Source organism: Danio aesculapii, chromosome 1 (genome assembly GCF_903798145.1).
Source record: "Danio aesculapii chromosome 1, fDanAes4.1, whole genome shotgun sequence".
Lineage (NCBI taxonomy): Eukaryota > Metazoa > Chordata > Actinopteri > Cypriniformes > Danionidae > Danio > Danio aesculapii.
In genome coordinates, this window is record NC_079435.1 from 37,036,132 (window position 1) to 37,056,714 (window position 20,583).

Genomic DNA, 20,583 nt, shown 5'->3' on the forward strand with positions numbered 1-20,583 from the left:
TTTAAAAACTAAAAACTAATTTTATTCTAGCCGAAATAAAACAAATGAGACTTTCTCCAGAAAAAAAAAATTATCAGACATACTGTGAAAATTTCCTTGCTCTGTTAAACATTATTTTGGAAATATTTAAAAAAAAAAAATGTCAGAGGGGGCTAATAATTCATATTTCGACTGTATATATAAATATTATATAATAATATATAATAAATATTATCATATTTATATAAAATATAATTATAAAAACAATATTTCATTTTATATTTCACACTTTGACCCAAGTCGATTTTTTTTTTTATTATTTTTTTTTATTTTATTTTATTGATTAAAATTGATTATAATTTATTTTATTGATTAAAATAAAATATGATTTTAGCTATTCTCCCGTTTGTGCAATTTCAGTTGCAGAACGTTGCAGCAAAACAAGGCTTGTATTATGCCGGTACTGTGCTGCGTCTCACTGCATTGGCTAATTGCTAACATATGTGTCTGCCTCGCTCTCTCCCTCTCTCTCTACTTCTCTTTCTCCATCTCTCTCTTTCTCTCGCTCTTCCTCTCGGCAGCAGACCGCGGGAGTTCTGGCGCCTGGACTACTGGGAGGATGACCTGAGGAGACGTCGGCGCTTCATCAGGAACCCGTTTGGGTCCACACACTCTGAGGCCACGCTCAAGGCTGCAGCTGAGCATGGTGGGTATTGCATAGTCACACAGTATCATGCGCTTACACACACAAACGCAGCCTATTCTGTTATGCTTGTAATCCATGATAACAGGTAACAGTCAGTGTAAAGCATTTATAGATTTAGAAGACAAACAAAACACATTACATTCACTCACAGAGGATTTTGTGTCTCGGATAGTATTATGGCAGCAATTTTAGGCTAATTTGTTTATTTACTATGAGCAGTTCCTCGCATTAGATGGGATTTTTAAGTATCGCTAATTGTTCTTAAATTGTCACTGTGTTCCTTCTCTCATGCATGTCAGCTGCTGGTATTAAAGGTAAGTGAAACTGAAGTTAATGAGAAAGCTAGCAGCTGTGGTATTTGAGCGTGGATTAGATGCGTTTACCTCAGTTTTAGGATTCCAGTATTAAAATACAGCCTTTCAGATTACACTTAAAAAATTACGTTTGCTGCTTGTTCAAACTACTTATTTAAAATAAGTTGAAACAACATAATTCTTAAGGTTTAAGGTTTAATTCTTAAGGGGACTACTTATTTGTTATTCAATCCAAAATTTGTTAGCTTAATCGGTTTGAGTTGGGACAACATGACGAAATTGTGTAGAACCTGAAATTTTTGACAGTGTACAAAAGAATATTGATTTAAAGTCATGTAAACATACACTCAAAAATGACTTTTACTCCTTGTTTAAACTACTTATTTAAAATGAGGTGAAACAACACTATTCTTAAGGTTTTTTTGGGGGACAACTTAATTGTTCTATGTTCAATCTACTTAAATTCATTAAATCGATTAAGTTAATGTAATCAATTTGTGTTGGGACAACATGAAGGAATAGTGTGGAATCCAGCATTTTTACAGTGCATTTTACAAAAACCACACTGTAAAAAGGATTAAATTAAAAAGTAAGTAAACCCATTGCCTTACGTTCATTTTACTTAAAAAATGTAAAGTACTTCTGTTCCAACTTAGAAGTCTTAATTTTTACTTTTAGTTCATTTAGTTATTCATTTTAAGGCAGTGTTTACAAAAAAAAATAAAAAGTTAAGTCAACTAATCACTTTTTTACAGTGCAGAAGTTTGTAGTTTATCTACTTTACATTCTGTTAATGAAAAATGTTGACGAGCAATGTGCTGAAATATGTAAGAATCTGAATATATGCCTTTTTTTATTATTTCCGAGCAGAAATTTACTGGTTCAAAAACAAGAATGTATTTAAATTTGGCTGACAGCATTAAACATATCTATTGTGAATGTTTGTGAATGCGAACACACACACTTTTTTAAAGTCAGTGAACAGAAGCTATAAACCAAGGGTGCCCAAACTTTTTAATGTAAAGGGCTAAAAACCAAACATCAAGGGCCAAATCAAAGGTTACCATGGGCCAATTTTGGCCCGCGCGCCCTAGTTTGGGCATCTCTGCTCTAAACATTTTATAACTTTTGATTTACTCTGGAGATACAATATGAATTAGTAAGTGAAAAAACACACCAAGCAACTACAAGTTGGAAAATGTTATGCTCATTTTGACATGCTACACTCCTAACACGTGTAAGTGGTTTTTAATAAATCTTAGATTGTTAACAGAAAAGTCACACTTCATGGAAAACCGCTTAGCATCACACATTAGTGACTCCCACACACGTGCACACTTATCTTGATTCTTCCTCAGACAATAGCTAGTAAAACTCTTCATCAAATATGAGACGCTTTACAACTACAGTTCACATCACAGCAGGGAAAAATTATGAAGATGTTTTTTCATTAAATCTCAGAGTTGCTAAATTGCACTAGGAACAAAAATGGTGTCCCAAAGGAGGAAAAAAGGTAATAGTATCATGAAAAGATGTTTTGAAGCGGCAAGAGTTGATGTGTTTGCATAATATTGCTGCAGATTTTGTTGGATTGTATTGGATTAATGCAGTTTTAATTATTCTCTGGATACGTAGTGGAACAAAAAAAAAAAAACGCACACACACACATACCGTTTTCCAGTCTGAAGTGATTTATGTAAAATATGCATTTCCATATATTATTAAGTGCACAATATAAAGAATTACCATCCTACAGTAAGCTGGTGTTTACACTCATCAGCTGCTTGTGTTCCCTCACATTCCCTCAGTTAATGTTTTTATGTTATTTACCAAATTCTTTATAAAACTTCAAAATAAGTAGATAAAATAATCTTATTTCAAAGTTAAAACTGGATCATTGTGCATAGCCCATTGGCAGATTATTTAGCTTGTTTTAAGGAATAACTCATTTATTTTTAACATATTATTTCTGAAAAAAATACTTTTTTTTTGCTTTGCTAGAAAATGCTTCTTGATTTTTTGCAGTGTGGCAGGTTTTCCCACTCCTGAATGATTTTTTTTTCCAATGACACTTTGGCTGCAAGAATTATCAGACTTACGATTGCCATTCAGAATTAGGACTTGAACAGCTTAACCTATTGCACCCCTTGGAAACGGGGCATTTTCTAAGAAAAAAATGTATCAGTATGTCACTGCTTAGCCCCAGAATGACACAGGTTCTCAAGACAAATGACCAATGTGACAGAAGTCAATAAGAATGTGATCTAAAAGCAATAAGTGCTCAGAATCGCAGCATCCTCAGAGACCGATGTGCCGCCCTAATGGTCGTAATATGCAGCTGGATGGAGGACCCTGAGGGGACCCAGTGATTTCTGTCTTTTCACTCGGTCCCCAGCTTTTTTTCTTTTCTGTACTCTTCCCGTTTTCTTTTGCTAACTTCAGACTTGGTTAAGTTCAAGTTTTCCTTAAGGAACACTTTGGTTCCACTTTGAAATGGAACCTAAAACTTAAAACCCTTCATTATTCCTGAACACTTCCCCAGTGACCGTCCAGCTCAGGAAATAATCAATCCAGCCATCAAGTATTTATGTGCATATATTAATTGTCTTCAACTTTATCTAAAATCCTATACAGGACAAACATGCACAAAAGCAACTATTAAGACTCAAGTGGATATGTCGTAAATAATAATAAAACATTTAATAAAAAATAATAATAATATATATATATAAGAATATAATAAGAAGACATGAAAAGGAAAGAGTAAACAGACAACAGAAACGTATATGAATGTTTAATTGATGCTCAAACATTGATGCTTGTCTGTTCTCCTCTTTAGAAAGCTTGAGTCTTTTCTGCTGACCCTAAATTTGTTGCGGAAGTGGAATGAAAGTCCCAGCCAAGATCTCAAGCAGAGCACAAGGGTCATATCTGGCTGTGATTATTCTCATGACATCCGGAAGAGAAAATTGTGATACAAAAAAAAAAGAATTTTCATCAATCTAGTAGAGAAAGTGTGTTTGATCTATATTTAGATTTTTGTTAGTGTATATACAGTATGTGTTTTTTCCCAGTATATTGCCATGTGTCCCACTTAAGTTTACTGTTTCACTAACCTCCCCCCAAAAAAAATCACTATGCATAAAATGTTCTCATGTTTTACAGAAGACAACACAAACTAAAATGTTATTTAGTAATAAAAGTGTATAGATAAAAAAATGTGAAGAATCAGTTAAGGAAATATTTAAAGACTCAATTAATTGACATTTTAATCTTAATTTTATACTTTTCCAGATAGATAAAACTGACTTTATACATTTTTTACTTGAAATTTAAGAACTGTATAGAAACAAAATCAAATATAGATATAATACTAAAACCCATACCTATGAATCCAGAGAATCTGAGAAACCGTCAAAGTGTTTTTTATTTACTTCCACAGATGTGTACAGTATATGCATATAAAATGTGACATCTCCTAAATAACAGTCATGTCCTAGCATTTTAAAAAAATTCCATTTCCTTCTGACGAATATAGAAAAGCTTGTTTGCGGATTATTTTCCTTTTCATCACTCTATATAATATATCGCCATATCAAAACGTCCCTTTTTGGCATGCACAATTGCAATCATTCATCGCCAGCCAGGAAACGGTGGTGCAATTTACACCCCGTAGCGGATGACTGGTAGTTTGGTAAGCTATGTATTTATGGCTGGAAAGCACCATCTTTTCTGGGGATCGATTCGGCCAGGTGGAGGCGACAGTGTTTGGCGACTCAAAGGAGTGTAAATACCTGAAGACTAATGTCTCTGTTCCTGTGATCAATAAGCACCTCCTGCCTTCACTCCTGACTGCACTTGTGTTAAAAACAAATTTGTTAATTCTGACAATTTAATTGCTTTGCCTCCGTAGTCGCATATAAATGAGCATTTGAACCTGCACGGAAAAGGAAAACAGAGCTTAGAAGTGTAACGCAACTGCATGTATTTACATTAGAATTTGCTGAATGAAGGGAATGAATGAGCTATTTAAGTAAAGCTGATGTGTGAATGTAATCTTGCATCATGGGATTTTGACTCCTTTAAGGCACTGGTGCAGTTGTTCTTCACTCTAGTTTTTCTGAGCATTTTTTTTTTTTATTTCTCTACAGTATTCAAAGTTTTATTACATGATATTTTTATAAGTGGATGCATTTTAAAAAATCACTGCCTAAATTTTAGTTGAATCAAATTCACTTTTTTTAAGCTTACATCAGTGAAACTGACCAAAAATTAAACCTGATTAACTGAAATAAGTAAAGTAGCATAAAAAATTTTCATTGTCATAAATTGTTGTCATATCTTTGTCATAAAGAGTGTGCTTGATATAATTAATAGTCATCTAGTCAACTCCTATCCAAAAAAAGTCAACTTTTCATTTAAATTTGTTTAAATTAATAACACTTAACAATAGATTTTAATAGACTTACAGATATACACTGCCGGTCAAAAGTTTGGGGTCAGTAGGATTTGTAAATATTTTAAAATAAGGTTCTCCTGCTCACCAAGGTTGCATTTATTTCATCAAGAAATACAGAACAAATTGTAAAATTTTGAAATGTTATTATCTATAAAATAACTGTTCAAAAGTAGTTTATCATTTCATTTAATAGTTTATTTCAGTGATTTTAATGATAAATTTTTAGCTTCATTGCTCCAATCTTCAGATTCACATGTTCCTTCAGAAATCACTAAATTAATATTAATTATTATTATTATTATTATGATTATTATTAATGGTAATAGTAATAAAAGCAGTAATGACTTGAGTAACAACTTCATTTGAAACTACATACAATATGTTAAAATAAAATAAAATTTTAATAAAATTTATTTATTTTTTTGCATTTAATAAATTCTGCCTTAATGAACAAAATAATTTTCTTTAAAAAAAAAACATGAAAAATACAAATAAATCTGACCCCAAACGTTTGACCGGTAGTGTACTGATTATTGTTATGTATTTTGTTTGTTAATTACTCTTTATGTTGTCTAGATCTTACAAATGTGCTTCTTGTTTCTGTATATTCATTAAGCTGTTGCGTAAAAAGTGCAGTTAGACATCTCTCCTGTTTTGCAACTCAAGTTGTGATGTGAAATAATATACGCTGTGTGTTATTTCATATTACTTACGTCCAACATTATATGTAGTTTGACCTGCATTACTATATTTCACAATGCACTGGGAAGTGACTCCAGCTCGGCTTCAGACACAATAGTAAATAAACCTGAACAAATATTATTGCGGTTGAATGTGCAGAATTAACACCATTTTTCTGTCACATCCTCATGTCCACTCTGTCTGGTGTGAGCACTCGGGCATGTGGTATGTATTAGGAAGCTGGTAGTAATTTCGCTGCTGCTAACTACAAATTCTCTGGGGAGAGTTAATTACAGGAAGAGCGTTCTAAATATCAGTGCGCCAACATACCTTCCATGACAAGAGATTTCTTTGCTCTGCTTTTCTAATGGTTTAGGGCTCTATTTATAAAGAGTTGGCTTCAAGTGCAAATGCAAAACCCCTCAGGTGACGCATCTGGAGAAAGAGAGGTCAGAGGTCACATGACTGCGTCCACACACTTCAGGACTGGACTCTGTGTGTAGCTCCAGTAGGCCAAAGCCCTCTTATACCCTCTGTGTTTACATAGAAGAAGCATTGCCTTTGTTTCTACTGTAGACCCCATTTTGCCCCTCACCACTTGGGAATGCAGTGTTCTGTAAATGTTTACAGATTACCATTTTTCTTAAATAATCTATGCGGAACCTCAAGTCATGTACAGTTGAGATCAGACAGGGCTACTCCTGATTTTTGACAGGGTAAGTTTGGCTATGAACAGAATATATGTCTGATTATGGGCTAGATTTACTGGAATTCAGAATGGTTTAATATTAGCAAGCCCTGTTGTAATATTAGCAAATATTAGTCCTGTTATTAGATGCTGGTTATTAATAGCTGTAAGCAGATAGGCAATTAATGTATATTAATTCAATAAAGAAGCGCTTTTTTAATGATTGAATCACAAAGTCAGTTTTGGAAATGTTTAACGTTGGAAACATTTTGGACAGCTAAATGTGGATCTTAGTTTTTTTAGTCTGCATTTCTGACAGGCAAAACAACATATCACAGAGATCAATGTTGAAACTCAAACATGTGAGTTTTTTTTATGTAAATGACCAGTTTAATGTTAAAACATCGCAATTGAAACGTTATGGATCTGTGTTAAAAATATTAATCCATGAAATTAATATGCCGGAAAATGTTTTAGACGTAGACTGTTGTTGTCGCGTTAAGTTGAAGATACCACTTCTAATTTTTTTCTACCCTATGTAAAATTTCAAATAACTACAGCATATGGGTACAATAAATAAAAAGCGACATTAGCCTCCTGTCGTCAGCTTACCTGAGCAGAATTAACCCGTGTAAAGTTTTGCGCGGTTACGCTTGAAGGAACTGTGATGTGTTTTGTTTTGTGCAGCTCCAGAGGAGGACGTGCTGAAGGGCAAACAGTCCATCAGGAGTTCAGTGCTGGGGAATCAGAACTCAGAGAGTGAGCTGCTCTTGGAGGACGATGACACCCTCTCATCCTTGGAGGAGAAAGAGTTGGAGAATCTCACAGGTAAAGAACCTGCCTCACGACGCACTACGACAAAAAAGTGCTTTTCACGACAGCGAAATTTAAAACGCTCATTTAACCGAGCCCGAGTGCGCTTGCACAGGCAGCTGTGCGGATCGCGGAAGCGGTGCAGTTTGTTTCGTCGCGCTCTGGCGGTGTCAGTCACCCCCTCCTCTCCGCCGTTAATGAGGGGATCACACCATTATCTGAAGCAGTCCTCTCTCATTAGCGGCCTGCGAGCGGGTTAACTTTGAGTGAGGGTTGAAGAGCGCTTTAAGGCCCACAGTCCTGACAGACCACAGACTGATTTCAACTGGGTAGAAAATATTTTTTAAACGACTTAGAATTAAGTAATTCAAACTTTGTTTATTGTTTTTATAGCTAGATAAAGTGAAATATAAATTATTTTAGACATGTTTTTAAATGAAATGCTTAAACATGTTGATGCATTCATCAATTTGCTAAATAACACTTTTGTCCTCAAGCGGCCAAAAAACTGTTCACTTCGTTAAAAAAACTTTTTTCAAAACCACAAAAACAGCCTCTATGTCTAAATTAAGGACAATGTGAAGTAAATTATAAACAAATAACACCGTTTTCAAGCTTTTTGATGTGCTATTATAGCATTTTAACAGTGTATATTTTAAAGCAGGGCCATTTATGATGTAGATTAATTAATTTAACACCATCATAATTTTTTAGAATTAAGCATTAATTCGCATTAAATTGTTTGTTAATTATTGATTTATTTCAACCCGTTTCAACCCATTTTAACACTTGTAAATTCTTAGCATAATTTGTGCTAACTCTCTGCCCTATAATAAAAGATCATTTCTTTTTCGAATAAAGTTTAAATTATCGAGAGTATTCGCCTTGATGACGATCACCTACTTAGCAGGCTGTTTGGTTCAGGTGTAACTGAAACTTGTTCCGGTTTAGCAGGGGGAAACATGCTGTTTCTCAGCCGTATTACATGCTGATGAACTTATCTGATCATGCCATGCCTTCGTGTATCGAGGGGTGCTTAGGGAAATCAAAAATGGGCTTCTGGTCCTACTGACTGCAACGGCAGTTTGCAGGCGCAAATCCGATGCTTTGCGCGTGTAGTAGAGCGGCAGAAATTCCCCAGAGCGACCCTTCAACATTGTCATGCTGGCATAAATTAAGATTGATGACAGATTAAACCCAAAGCCCGCAATCAATGCGTCCTGATTGACAGCGCGTTTCAGCGCTTTTTGACATCTCGACTATACGGTTTCTATGACAGATCAAGCGCTTAAATATGTCATTGTGCACGGGATAATCCTATTTTCTGGATTAGTTTAATGAATTTGCTTTTTAAAGTGCGTTATTTTTTACTTAATTGCAGAACCAGCTATTAAATAAATTTATAGGTTATTGCTTTATTTGTTTACATTTTAGCAAACCATATTTTCGGTTTTAGTTGCTAAAAAGTAATATTAAGAGTGTTGGGCAATGGTGTTATACACATTAGGCCTTTATTGCAGTTCTTAATTTCCACTGGTAATATTTTCATTTAATTATTTAATTTTAATGTAAAATTGTGGATGCAATTAATTTAAGTTTAAAAAACAAAGTATGTATGTTGAATCTTAGGTTTTGACTTCGGCCTTATTATCCTCAAATGAATGTAGCTTTACTTTGCAGACCCCCCCTCCCCAAGCTTATTAAAACTAAAGATGTTCTATCAGGAAGTCAATATGTGCCCTTGTTGAGTTTATGTGTTCAAGTAAACACTCTGTACTCCTTTGAAATGGATTCTATGCCAAGGGCAGTAGAGGGTGGGGGAGGCAACACACATACACTCACACTAACCGCTGTGCTCTTCTGTGATTCGCAGGGCCTGTTAACCTGAGCACCAGTGCACAGCTGGTTGCGCCTGCTGTAGTAGTAAAAGGTACACTGTCCATCACGGCCCTGGAATTATACTTTGAGGTGGATGAAGAAGACCCAAGTTTTAAGAACATTGATCCCAAGGTAAGAAGGTTTCTCATCCAAAATAACTCCAAATTCCACGAGCTTTGCACACTTTGGGTAGAATGACAAGGCATGGAATAAACCAAGGTCCTTTATCATCTTACCATGTAAATCTTATTGTGCATGGCCATATCTTAACATAAAAACAGCTCAGAAAATAATGAGTGTTTGTTTCAGCTGTTCGTATTTGGGTTATGCTTTTAAAATGTCCCTTGCAATCACCGTTGGCTTATAGCTGAGGAGTGCCATCGAATGTCCTGACAATTTACTCAAATGCTCGAAGAGGATTTTGTTATATTTTTCTAAATGCTTTGTCAACAGGACTTTTGTTTTGCTTGTGGAAGAACAAAGTAGCTTTCCATATATCTTTAAATGTGAAATTCATTTGGTTTATGTGCTTGAAATAACTTGTTTTTTAAAAAGCTGTAAAAGCTAGATTCATTATAATTTTCTAGTTTACTATAATAAATAAGAAATTGTTATTTTTTACTTAAATCAAAAAAGATTTGTAAGTTTTTGCACATACTTTGTTTTTGTAGCAAAACATTGTGTATTTCAATAAGAAGTATTTGTAATTCTAATCAAATGCTGTTCTTTTATATTTAATAATAAAATGAGATTTTTATACAGAGTGAAATTTAGGCCCAAGCAATGTTTTCCAGTTGTACAAGTTAAAACGAACATTTTTCTGTGTAATGTTTCACTACATTTTAATTGATGCAATTAAGTGCTACTACTGTATGAGTGATTGGTTAAGTTATGTTTTTACCAATTAATATTTAGCAGTGTGAATGCTAATGTAACTTTTTTTTTGCAAATGCATTCGTTTTGCTGTTACTGAATATGCTTTAATCTTTATTTTGTAGCTTATGTCTACTTCGCTATTTCTATTTTTTCCTATCCTATAGGCTGGTGTCTATTTATAAAGTATATTTATCAAAAAGCAACAGGCCAAACATATTTTCTACAAGTTGAACGACCAGTCCACAAATACGCACTGCCCTAATGGTAAATCTAGACGTGTTTGTATCGAAAACAAATCTCCATAATGTATGTTAAATTATTCATGTGTCTAGTTTATGAATTGAATTCCCATCAATGCCAGGAGTTGTGTTTTTGAATTAATGACAGATGTCAAGTTTAAATTTCATCGTGTCATGATTTTATTACACGTTATTTTTTTTTTGTTCACATCATGAAAAGAAGAACTTGGCACGCTACATTTTGTAATTCGCAATTAAAGATCTTGTGCATATATTTAAATAAAATTTTCACTTTGTGAAAACAGTTCAAACAAATAACAAAATCATTACACTTAGTTTAAAATGTACCTTCATTTCTCTCTCCTGAAATGTCCCGTTTGAGCCTTGGCAAAAGCAAATGCTTCAGGGTTTTCTAAGTTTCATTTTAATCTTTTATTTTCTTGCTTTCGTTACCCGGAGAGCACCACGATCACATTCTCTCCACTTTCAGTGTTGTGATCGCAAACGTCCGTAAATAGGCTATTCACCATCATAAAATGTCCTCCTTTTGCATCTTACAGTTTATCCAAACTTTTAGCGTTGGTAAGGATTTCTCTTGCCAGTCTCCAGGTCTGTTTGGCCGCTGTCTCCAGAGCCGAGTGTGGTTTACCCTGAAACAGGTCTAGATTGGGTAAGAAGTAATGTGGGCACCGGCGGCACTGCAGGCAGGAGATGAGCTGCAGCAGAATACCGTTCAGTCGGTCGCCGAGGCACGACTCGTCCAGGTCAGTCTCCCAGCGGGGTGTTTCTCGCACTCGTATAGCAGCAGGGTCTTCATGTGGTAGTTATTGAGCGGCTTGTCCCGGCAGCTCGAGGTGTCGGTCACGGAGGAGTCTTAGAACAGAGAGGCATTTCTTCCTACAGCCCGACATCAGAAGCCCTATTCTCGGCCTCGGCGAACTTGCAAGACCCAGGCGTCGCTTTCCGCCGAGCTCTGCTTGCCGTTAACGAGTAGCACTCTTTAGAGAGCAGGTTAAACCCCTCCGCTTTCACCTCCGCCACCCGGTTCGGCCCGGGCCACGGGATGTGAGGCATGGGCCACTGAGCGGCACTCCTAGGCCAGATGCCCGTGCACTTGAAGGCCGGGGTGATTTGCACCACGTATCTCTCCCGAATGCGCAGTTTTCACTTCGCTCGTGTCTGCCACCATCTTAACCACGTCCCGGGTAACTGCATTTATCCACGGCCTGGGCAACCAGCGTCTGGAAGCGGGAGCGAATCTTTCGTGCCGATAGATAACCGGAGGGCTGGTGATGAACTCCACCCAACAGGGACATGCTCCTCTTGCGGCCGTCGCTGAAGTTTGAGCACCCGCGCAGCCCGGCAGAGAGCCATCGTCCACGAAGTTGAACACCCCCATCTGGTTCAGGTAAAGCACGACCTCAAACTCGTTGGGTGCGATGACCTCCATGCCCTCATAGCGCGCGTCTATCTCGCTCAGGGAGCTGATGAAACGGGGCTCTGGACCTCCACCTCCTTCAGCACATCCGACACCACCTTACACACCTCTCGTATGTCTTGGCGATTGCCGCTTTGCGCGCCTGGATCTTTCGTTGTAATATTATTAAGCTGGTAAACCAGCTTTGCTTGCGTTGCAATCATGTTTTGGGCACAGATCCGGACTGTAGACCGGAGTTTCGCAGTACGCCGATGGATCCAATGCTTACCGGTGAAGCCAGAGGCACAACTCCCAGGAAAAGAAAAAAAACAAAAACAAAAGATCAAGTGATGATGAAGTTTGCGCCCGCAGCGGATAGACGTCAAGTTTGGACAGGAAACGGATGGATGCAAGACAGTGCAACTTCTTCAGCTCAACTTGAAAAAGGTTTTTAGGGTTTAACTTGCTCTTCGAGCCAGTATCAGCTGCAGGATGAATCTCCGCGCATCATGTCATCATCTCTCTCACTTGTGTTTGCGCGTGAAAACTGTGCGCCAGTGTGCAGGTGTCCCAGACTCAGCCGTGAGTGTTGAATTGTTTAGTTTATGAATGGTCCTGTAGCTGGAGGTGAAAAGGGGACGGGCGTTTGTTCGTAAGCACAATCAGAAGCGTAGCTGTCAGTGCAGTCGTCCAATCACAGCCACGGTTGCGCTGGGAGAGACTCTCTCCTCCTGAACATCCAGCGCTCGAGCCACGGCTCCTCCAGGTTAGGCTATACCGACCGCAGCAAGAGCACGTATTTCACCTTGAAGCCTTTACTTTCTTTAACTTGCATTACAACGATTTGACATGTTGGGCTTGTTGTTTTTGTTTGCGTAGTTACATTTGATTAAGTAGCATGTACAATGAAATACAATTTTTGTAATAATTGCATGTCAGGTGATTTACTTTGTTTACATAGCCTTTTATTCAGTTATTGATGTTCAAGAACTGACTGTTGTAGTTTTTTTTTTTTTTTTGTTAAATAAGACATTAAATTAAAGGACCCGCGTTTGCTTGTGTTTTATTCATCCTCCGCCGTATCACAATCAGAAAACTGGATGCTACTTTACATCGATCAGATATGCGCACTTGCGTTCGTGTGTGTGTGTGTGTGTGTGTGTGATTGTGGCCGCATGGTTGTGTAGAATCTGTAATTTTGTGATGGAAATGGAAGCCTAAAGATTTCTACAGGTTAAATAGTAGATATCTATTCTAATTCTTCAGGCATGTAATAGCAACAAATTAATGAAAAAAAAAAAAATATATATATATATATATATATATATATATATGCAGAGAGTTATTATCTTTTTAATTTCGATTGACCTCTCCTGTGAATCATGATTATTACAGACTGGAATTATTTTACAGACTGGAAATCATCGCTGTATGGTGTTGTTGTAATTAGATGACAGTGAGCTGTAATGAATTGGGTTTAGAAACGCTCCAGTGCGGATGAGCAACCTGCGCATGTTTACATAAATATTCAGGACTTAACCCATGTATGCATTTGATGTAAATAAAATAAAGAAATGTTTTAATTTCAATAACGATAATTCTAATAGCCTAATAATACTTCTTCTTCTTCTTCTTCTTCTTCTTCTTCTTCTTCTTCTTCTTCTTCTTCTTATTATTATTATTATTATTATTATTATAAACAATTCATTGCAATGTAAAAATATCGCATATTTGTTATTTAAAGTTAAAGTTATGCTCGTACTTGTATAAATGTATTGTTTCATTTTTGAAAGGCATTTATTTACTTGGTGAATTTGTGTACTGAGTGAATTTGTGAGTTTTATGCAAGTAATTTAGTGTGCTTCTATCACTATTTGGTGCGCGTTATTAGAATTGTCTTTATTTTTAATTGCCTTTATAAATAACGCAGTGGCTTTCGTTCTCTTGATTTACAGTATTCGTTGCGGTGATTTAATTTTTTTTATTTTTTATTTGATTACCTTTTTCTCTTTTTTGTGATCTGTGTTCTTACATGAGTTATGTGAATGAGCAACATCTCATCGGCTGCATAGCATGTGAAGATGAATAATTTAGAGAGTGGAGATTGTTTGGGGTGGTAATTGAGGTCTCTTATCAAGCTGAACTTCATGTTGTATGAGTTGAGCTCTCATGAGCTGTCTTAACGACCGGCTTACGGGGAAGCTCGCAGATACAGCGCTGCGTGGTGGAAAGACGGGTTGCGGTAAATGAGGCCATTCAAAGTATCGATCCGTCGCGAATGAGTGTGTTTTTACAGCGAGAGGAACGAACGTCAAGAGTTTGTGTTGTTAAGCCCATCTGAGAGCCCGCGGTGTTTCATTTTTCGCTTGAGTAAAACAGTGTTTGTTAGTGTCACGCTGAGCGAATTCTTTGTCTTCACGGTGTTTTCTTTAATTACACAAACATTGTTTTTGCTACTAAACCAAGTGAAACGACAACAAAATCAGACGCCGGTAGATGATTATAATTGCTACATCGATGGGAATATGTATTTTTTTATTATTTAAGTTCTAATATTTTGGACTTGTAAATTAAAATGGAAGAATATGCAACAGGTTATTGCTAACGAAAATTGGAGTCATGTCATGCTTCATCTTTTCATAGAGGCCTAGGACATTTTCTGTAACGACCGAAGTTAATTGAGCTGTATGGCAAATTATTTAATGGATGGTCTGCTATCATCAATTTGTAATCTGTGCGAAAAATACGAAAAGCAAAATTAAAATACTTGCTTCAAGATATCAGGACCGAATCCTCGTGTAATTAAATATTAATTCTAAATGGGTTCAATTAGGTTTAACACTTTTACATACAGCACTACTGTTAATGATTGTAAAAAAAACATTAGAGAAATAACGAATGCTTATTATTATTATTATTAGATGTTTTTGGAAAAAAATGAAAATATTAACCACTTTTTTTCTTTCTATAAGCTAATTAATTTCAAGATTACAATAGCTAATGCCTAATGAAGCGAATAAATCACTTTTAATTACTTTTATTAATGGGTTTATTAAGTAAAGTTTATCAAGTTTTGTCCTTATTAACAACAGTCAAACTAAATTTATTTTTCATAAATTTTTGGCCAAACTGTCTAATTCAATTCATTTTTATTGTTATATTAAATACCGGTTTTGGCCAATTGGTACAATTTAATATATCAATGTGAGAAATAAATACTATTGTAAATTTAGTTAATTAATGTGAATAAAATTGTACTAAAATTATTTAATTTTAATAGGAGTTTTGCCTTTTTTTGGGACAAATTTATTGATTATATAAATGGGTGAGCAATTTGGAATCTCAAGACTGCTGACAAACTCACCATGATGTCATTTAAAAAATACTATTACATCCATCTTATTATTTTCTTTTTTATTTTATAATATCTTTATGAAATTACATTCAAGAAAGGCCAACAAACAATTTCAGATGTACTCTTTTTTTGAGCATTATTTAATGTCCTCATTTCACTTGAAATGTTTTAATATAAAGGCAAAGGACCTTTATCAACATTAGCCAAGCTTTGAGCCACTGAAAGCTTAGCCAGTAGTTGCAATGTGCCAAAAAAAAAAGTGTTCTTAAGCCTAATGGTACACTTAGCAGAAATGAATAGAACCGTTTAAGTAAGCTTCAGCACAAGAAGAAATGCTTTTGGGCTCTCTTCTTCCCCTTTATCTCTTTCTTTTTTTTTGTGAAAACATTCAGTATTATCTGGAGAGCAAAAGAGCTTTGGTCTTATTGAGCAGCCTGAACGAGAAGATGAGAGAGGCACGGTAGTGTGGAGCCACTCCTCTTTGATCTGATGACTCCACTCTGATCCTCTCTACAACGCTGGACAGTGTCTGATAAGACTCTCTCTCTTTCTCTACACCTCCGAGAGGCTAACATGATTTCCAGGTCATTTGACCTAGTTTAAAAAAACAGCCAGATAGTGTTAGCTGATCAAAGAAAAAAAGAAAAACCATCATCCAGGTATACCTTCAGAACTAAGACAAGCTCAGAACATATTTCTGAGCATATTCAAACAGGAAAAATGTGAAGATTTTGTCCACATAGAGAAGAAACATTCTTTTATGCTTAATAGTCCCATCATACTTTGTCAGTCAGTCGCTCACTTTTGGGAATTTCATGACTTTTCTGACTGTGATGGATTATTAAGTTATGTTTCCTGTGTTTTTGTCTTTGACCATATTATTTACTACTAGTAGTATTTTTTTCTATTCATATATGTACAATCCCTTTGTCGTAAGTGTTAAGAGATCCTTTGTGAATAAAAACATGACTACAGTGCTTGTTTCGGAGAGAAAAAAGGCCAAAAAAAACCCAAAACGCTGCATTTTTTTTCTGTGTCTCAGCTGAAGTTAGCATGTTTTGCTCTTTCATGTCATTGATAAGAGGGGAAGAATGTCAGTTACAGATGCTTTTAGCCCTTAGTCTTTTTCTGCCCTACAATGGAAATGTGAGAGGCATCAGGCAAAAAAAAAAAAGGCACACCGTCTTACCCATGTTTCGCACACATACACACAGCAGGCCCCAGCTGCATTTGCCCCTAGGAGACAGCCCCAAACAAGTCAACCAGTGGTACTAATTGCTTGGCAGGCCTTTCCGCATCTGCCAGTGAGATCTGGTGAGGTCATGGAGCAGATGGGTGTCTCTCTGTGTCCCTTACATTCACCGTATGCATTTGATCCTGATCGGATAATTTGCTATGTTGTGCTCATGATTCTATTTACTATCGCCATTCTGCTCTTTAACATCTTGATATTTTCGAGTTAATCAGCACAGGAGACACTACAGGGTGAATAATTTTCTCGTCTCATTTGTTCTTCAAAGTAAAAAATATTTATCAATAAGTTTTTCTGTTTGAAAATGTTTTAAATAATGCTGCATGACATTCATGTTGATAAATGACTTCATTATGTCAAGTGAAGTTTATATACAATTGAAGTCATATTTATTAGCCCCCCTGAATTATTAGCCTCCCTGTTTATTTTTTCCCTATTTTTTGTTTAACGGAGAGAAGCTTTTTTTCTACACATTTCTAAACATAATAGTTTTAATAACCCATATCTAATAACTGATTTCTTTTATCTTTGCCATGATGACAGTAAGTAATATTTTACTAGAGATTTTTCAAGAAACTTCTATACAGCTTAAAGGGACATTTAGAGGCTTAACTAGGTCAATTAGGTTAATGGGCAGTTTAGGATAATTAGGCAAGTTATTGTATAACAATGTTTTTTTTTTCTGTAGACTATCGAAAATTGTGTTTAAAAAATTAAAAACTGCTTTTATTCTAGCCAAAATAAAACAAATAAGGCTTTCTTCAGAAGAAAAAATATTATCAGACATACTGTGACAATTTCTTTGCTCTGTTAAGCATAATTTGGGAAATACAAAGGGGGGCTAATAATTCTGACTTCAACTTTAAATCATCTTGGAAGTTGCATTTCTGTAAAAATAAATGATACCAAGTACCAATTCTCACTCTTAATCAGCCTTATTAGGCCCACACCGAATCTGCACGCACAGAAATACACAGATTTCCATAGATTTTTAGCCCATCATTGAGTCTATGATTTTACTTATGTGTGTAGATTTATATTTATTCTGTTTTTAAATTTCCTTTTTCACTTTTTAACATTTCACTAATATTATTGTGATATAATAATAATATTAAAATCTTCATATGATTTATTTACAATACAGTTTGGAAAGCAGTATGTTCTGTCTTTTAGTAGATATATTATATGAGAGACTTGCTGTGTTTACCAAATAAGTGGAACATTGTACATTTACATTGTAAACATTAAATAAAAGTAAAAACTGTATTATTTTTTTATTTCGTATATGAAGTTTTTAGTTATGATACTCCTAAAATGATTCTGTCTGGCCCTACTTATTACCTGCCTATTGTTTAGGTATTCTACATCTCTAACTCTATACCTAAATCCAACTACTACCTTAAAAACTATTAATAAGCAGCAGTTTCTTGAGCTAACGTTAATAGTTAAAAAAAATAAAGTGTTACTCTTTTATTATTTGTGTTTTTATGAATATAATGATCCGTTAAAAAGTCAAAAAAGATCTTGCATTTCTAATTACTTATGCATCATTAATCCACCTGGAAATGTCACTGTGGGATTCTGTAGTCAGTGCTACTGAAATTCTGAAAAAATATTCACAGTGTGCTACAGCAGGGTTGGAAAGAATCCAACAGAAGCATTCTGGAGAATATTTTAAAAGTCATCATGAGATCCCAAAATAAACATGGTTTACTTTAACTCGCATTGCTGTTCTTGAGTTGAACAGTTAAGCTGTTAAAGTTAATCCCCAGAAAAAAAGACTTTTCCCCATAATCTTTATTTTAAATCTGAAAATTTGCTTCCCATCTGGAATGCCATTGCTTCTGTGATGTCAGTTTGATCACTAGTGAAAGATCACTTTTTGTTCAAGTTTGCTGTGAGCAAGAAATGGTGAGGCTTTTCAATATTCCCTTTCAGTAAATACGTCAAAATTCACTAAGAGCTTCTGATTCGTGTTTGCTTTATCCTTTCTAATTTTGGAATGTACAACATGAATGCCATTTTAATATCGTTTTTATTATAGCACACACATGATTTGTAAGCAAAAATTTTTACATTATAGCATTGTTGAAAATCATTATATTTAATTTAGCATTACTGTATTAGATATGCTTTTATAAATATAACATCTCTGTGAACTACAGGGTAACTAATGCCATACTTAAAAAGTACATTGTACACTACCGGTCAAATGTTTGGGGTCAGTTTTTGGTTTTGTTTTTTCATTTTTATTTTTCAAGAAAATTATTCTATTCATCAAAGCAGCATTTATTTAATGTACAAAAAAATATATATATATATATATATATTTAATAAATTTTTAAAAACTGTTTTTTTGTATGCAGTTTCAAATGAAATTATTACTCTAGCCATTATTGCTTTTATTACTATTATTAAAAATAATAATATCAGTAATAATAAAATTAATAATAATAACTAACATTGGAGTGATTTCTGAAGGATCATGTGACTGAAGACTGGAGTAATGAAGCTGAAATTTCATCTTTAAAATCACTGGAATAAATTATTAAATGAAATGATAAACTATTTTTAAACCGTTATTTTATTGTGCAATAATATTTCACAATTTTACACTTTGTACTGCATTTAAATAAACTGCAGCCTTGGTTAGCAGGAGAAGCTTATTTGAAAACATTTTACAGTAAAATCCTACTGACCCTAAACTTTTGACTGGTAGTGTACATACATTTAGAAAATCCAAATCTTTTCTGGGACCAATTTCTCTGTGAAATGCCTCCTCTTTGACTTTATTTGGTCAGCTAGTGAAGCAAACATTTATCTTTTGTTGTTAGTATATAAGTATATCCTCCCAGTGTCATCCACTGCAGTAGAGCATGTTGTGACGAGCTAGTTCACACCTAATTGAGTAGGAGGAGAAGAGGGAAGGTGGGAGGGATGTTACGCAGGGAAAGTATTGTTACGATTGTCACAAGAATCCTGGAGTGGCTCGTTGCTCCGAGCACATGCAATCTCACTTTTTTGCCATGAATGACCTTCGGCTGCTGCTGATCAGTGTCAGGTTGTCTGAAGATCTTATTGATTTTTCAGTTAGCTGAAAGTAGTTTGTGCAGAGGCAAATGACCAACCATAGCAGCTCTGTCACTATCAATGAGCTGGAGGAGAGCAGCCGTGACTGTTGCTCATATCAGCTTTATATGCTAGTCCCTGCACGAGTCCATAACTGATAGGCAATACAGTGAGTGTGAATGATGAGGATCTCGCCTCTCTCTCTTTCTCTCTCTCTCTCTCTCTCTCTCTCTCTCTCTCTCTCTCTCTCTCTCTCTCTCCTCTCTCTCTCTCTCTCTCTCTATTTCTCTCTCTCTCTCTCTCTCTCTCTCTCTTTCTCTTTATTTTTCTCTAATCAAAAGAGCTTTTTTTTTGGCATGACGTGTCAAGTATTGCCAAAGCATTGCCCATTACATAAACAATAACTATAATCGTGATTATGTAGTGTCATTATATAATTAATTATAATAATTTGTAAAGTGATTATATAATACATATATACATACAAAAAAAGAAATAAAATACTAATATAAGGATCGATCTCTCTTGTTTTCTCAGTTCAATTCACAATTACTTTATGGGCATGACTGTAAAGTACAATATTATGTGGAGATATGTGGAGAAATATAATAACATTGAAAACATCAAAATAACCCTCTCTAAAACAGTCTGATACAGTTTTGAAAACTAAGATTCAGGGCTCTATTTTAACGATCTAAATATACAGTAAAAATATGGTTTGCGCCGCAGTGCATGGTCTAACAGGGTTGTGCTTGTTCTTTTAATAAGTTATGGTTGTGTTTCGAGCATAACATGCATTAAACCAAGCAGAGACTCATCTGCCATTCACTTTAATAGTCAGTTACGTCAAGCCATGG

The 20,583-nt window shown here is 35.2% G+C and overlaps 2 protein-coding genes across 7 annotated transcripts in view; one reads left to right on the forward strand and one right to left on the reverse strand.

Annotated features, from left to right (window-relative positions):
- lrba (LPS responsive beige-like anchor protein) overlaps positions 1 to 20,583 on the forward strand; it is a 399,767-nt gene that overhangs the window by 242,061 nt on the left and 137,123 nt on the right. For 4 of the 6 annotated variants that reach the window (XM_056459670.1, XM_056459679.1, XM_056459695.1 and 1 more), the window contains exons 37-39: positions 561 to 685; positions 7,515 to 7,655; positions 9,514 to 9,650. In XM_056459670.1, coding sequence (XP_056315645.1) covers positions 561 to 685; positions 7,515 to 7,655; positions 9,514 to 9,650 — 403 coding nt within the window. The remainder of the gene's footprint in view (positions 1 to 560; positions 686 to 7,514; positions 7,656 to 9,513; positions 9,651 to 20,583) is intronic. The other 2 variants (XM_056459688.1, XM_056459710.1) reach the window with 1 other exon arrangement.
- Positions 10,790 to 12,636, reverse strand: mab21l2 (mab-21-like 2). Its single transcript, XM_056459721.1, is given in 10 exon segments — positions 10,790 to 11,406; positions 11,409 to 11,468; positions 11,470 to 11,550; positions 11,552 to 11,572; positions 11,574 to 11,617; positions 11,620 to 11,797; positions 11,799 to 11,837; positions 11,839 to 11,916; positions 11,919 to 12,136; positions 12,139 to 12,636. Coding segments are annotated over 10 exon segments (1,074 nt in total). The 5' UTR covers positions 12,275 to 12,636; the 3' UTR covers positions 10,790 to 11,187.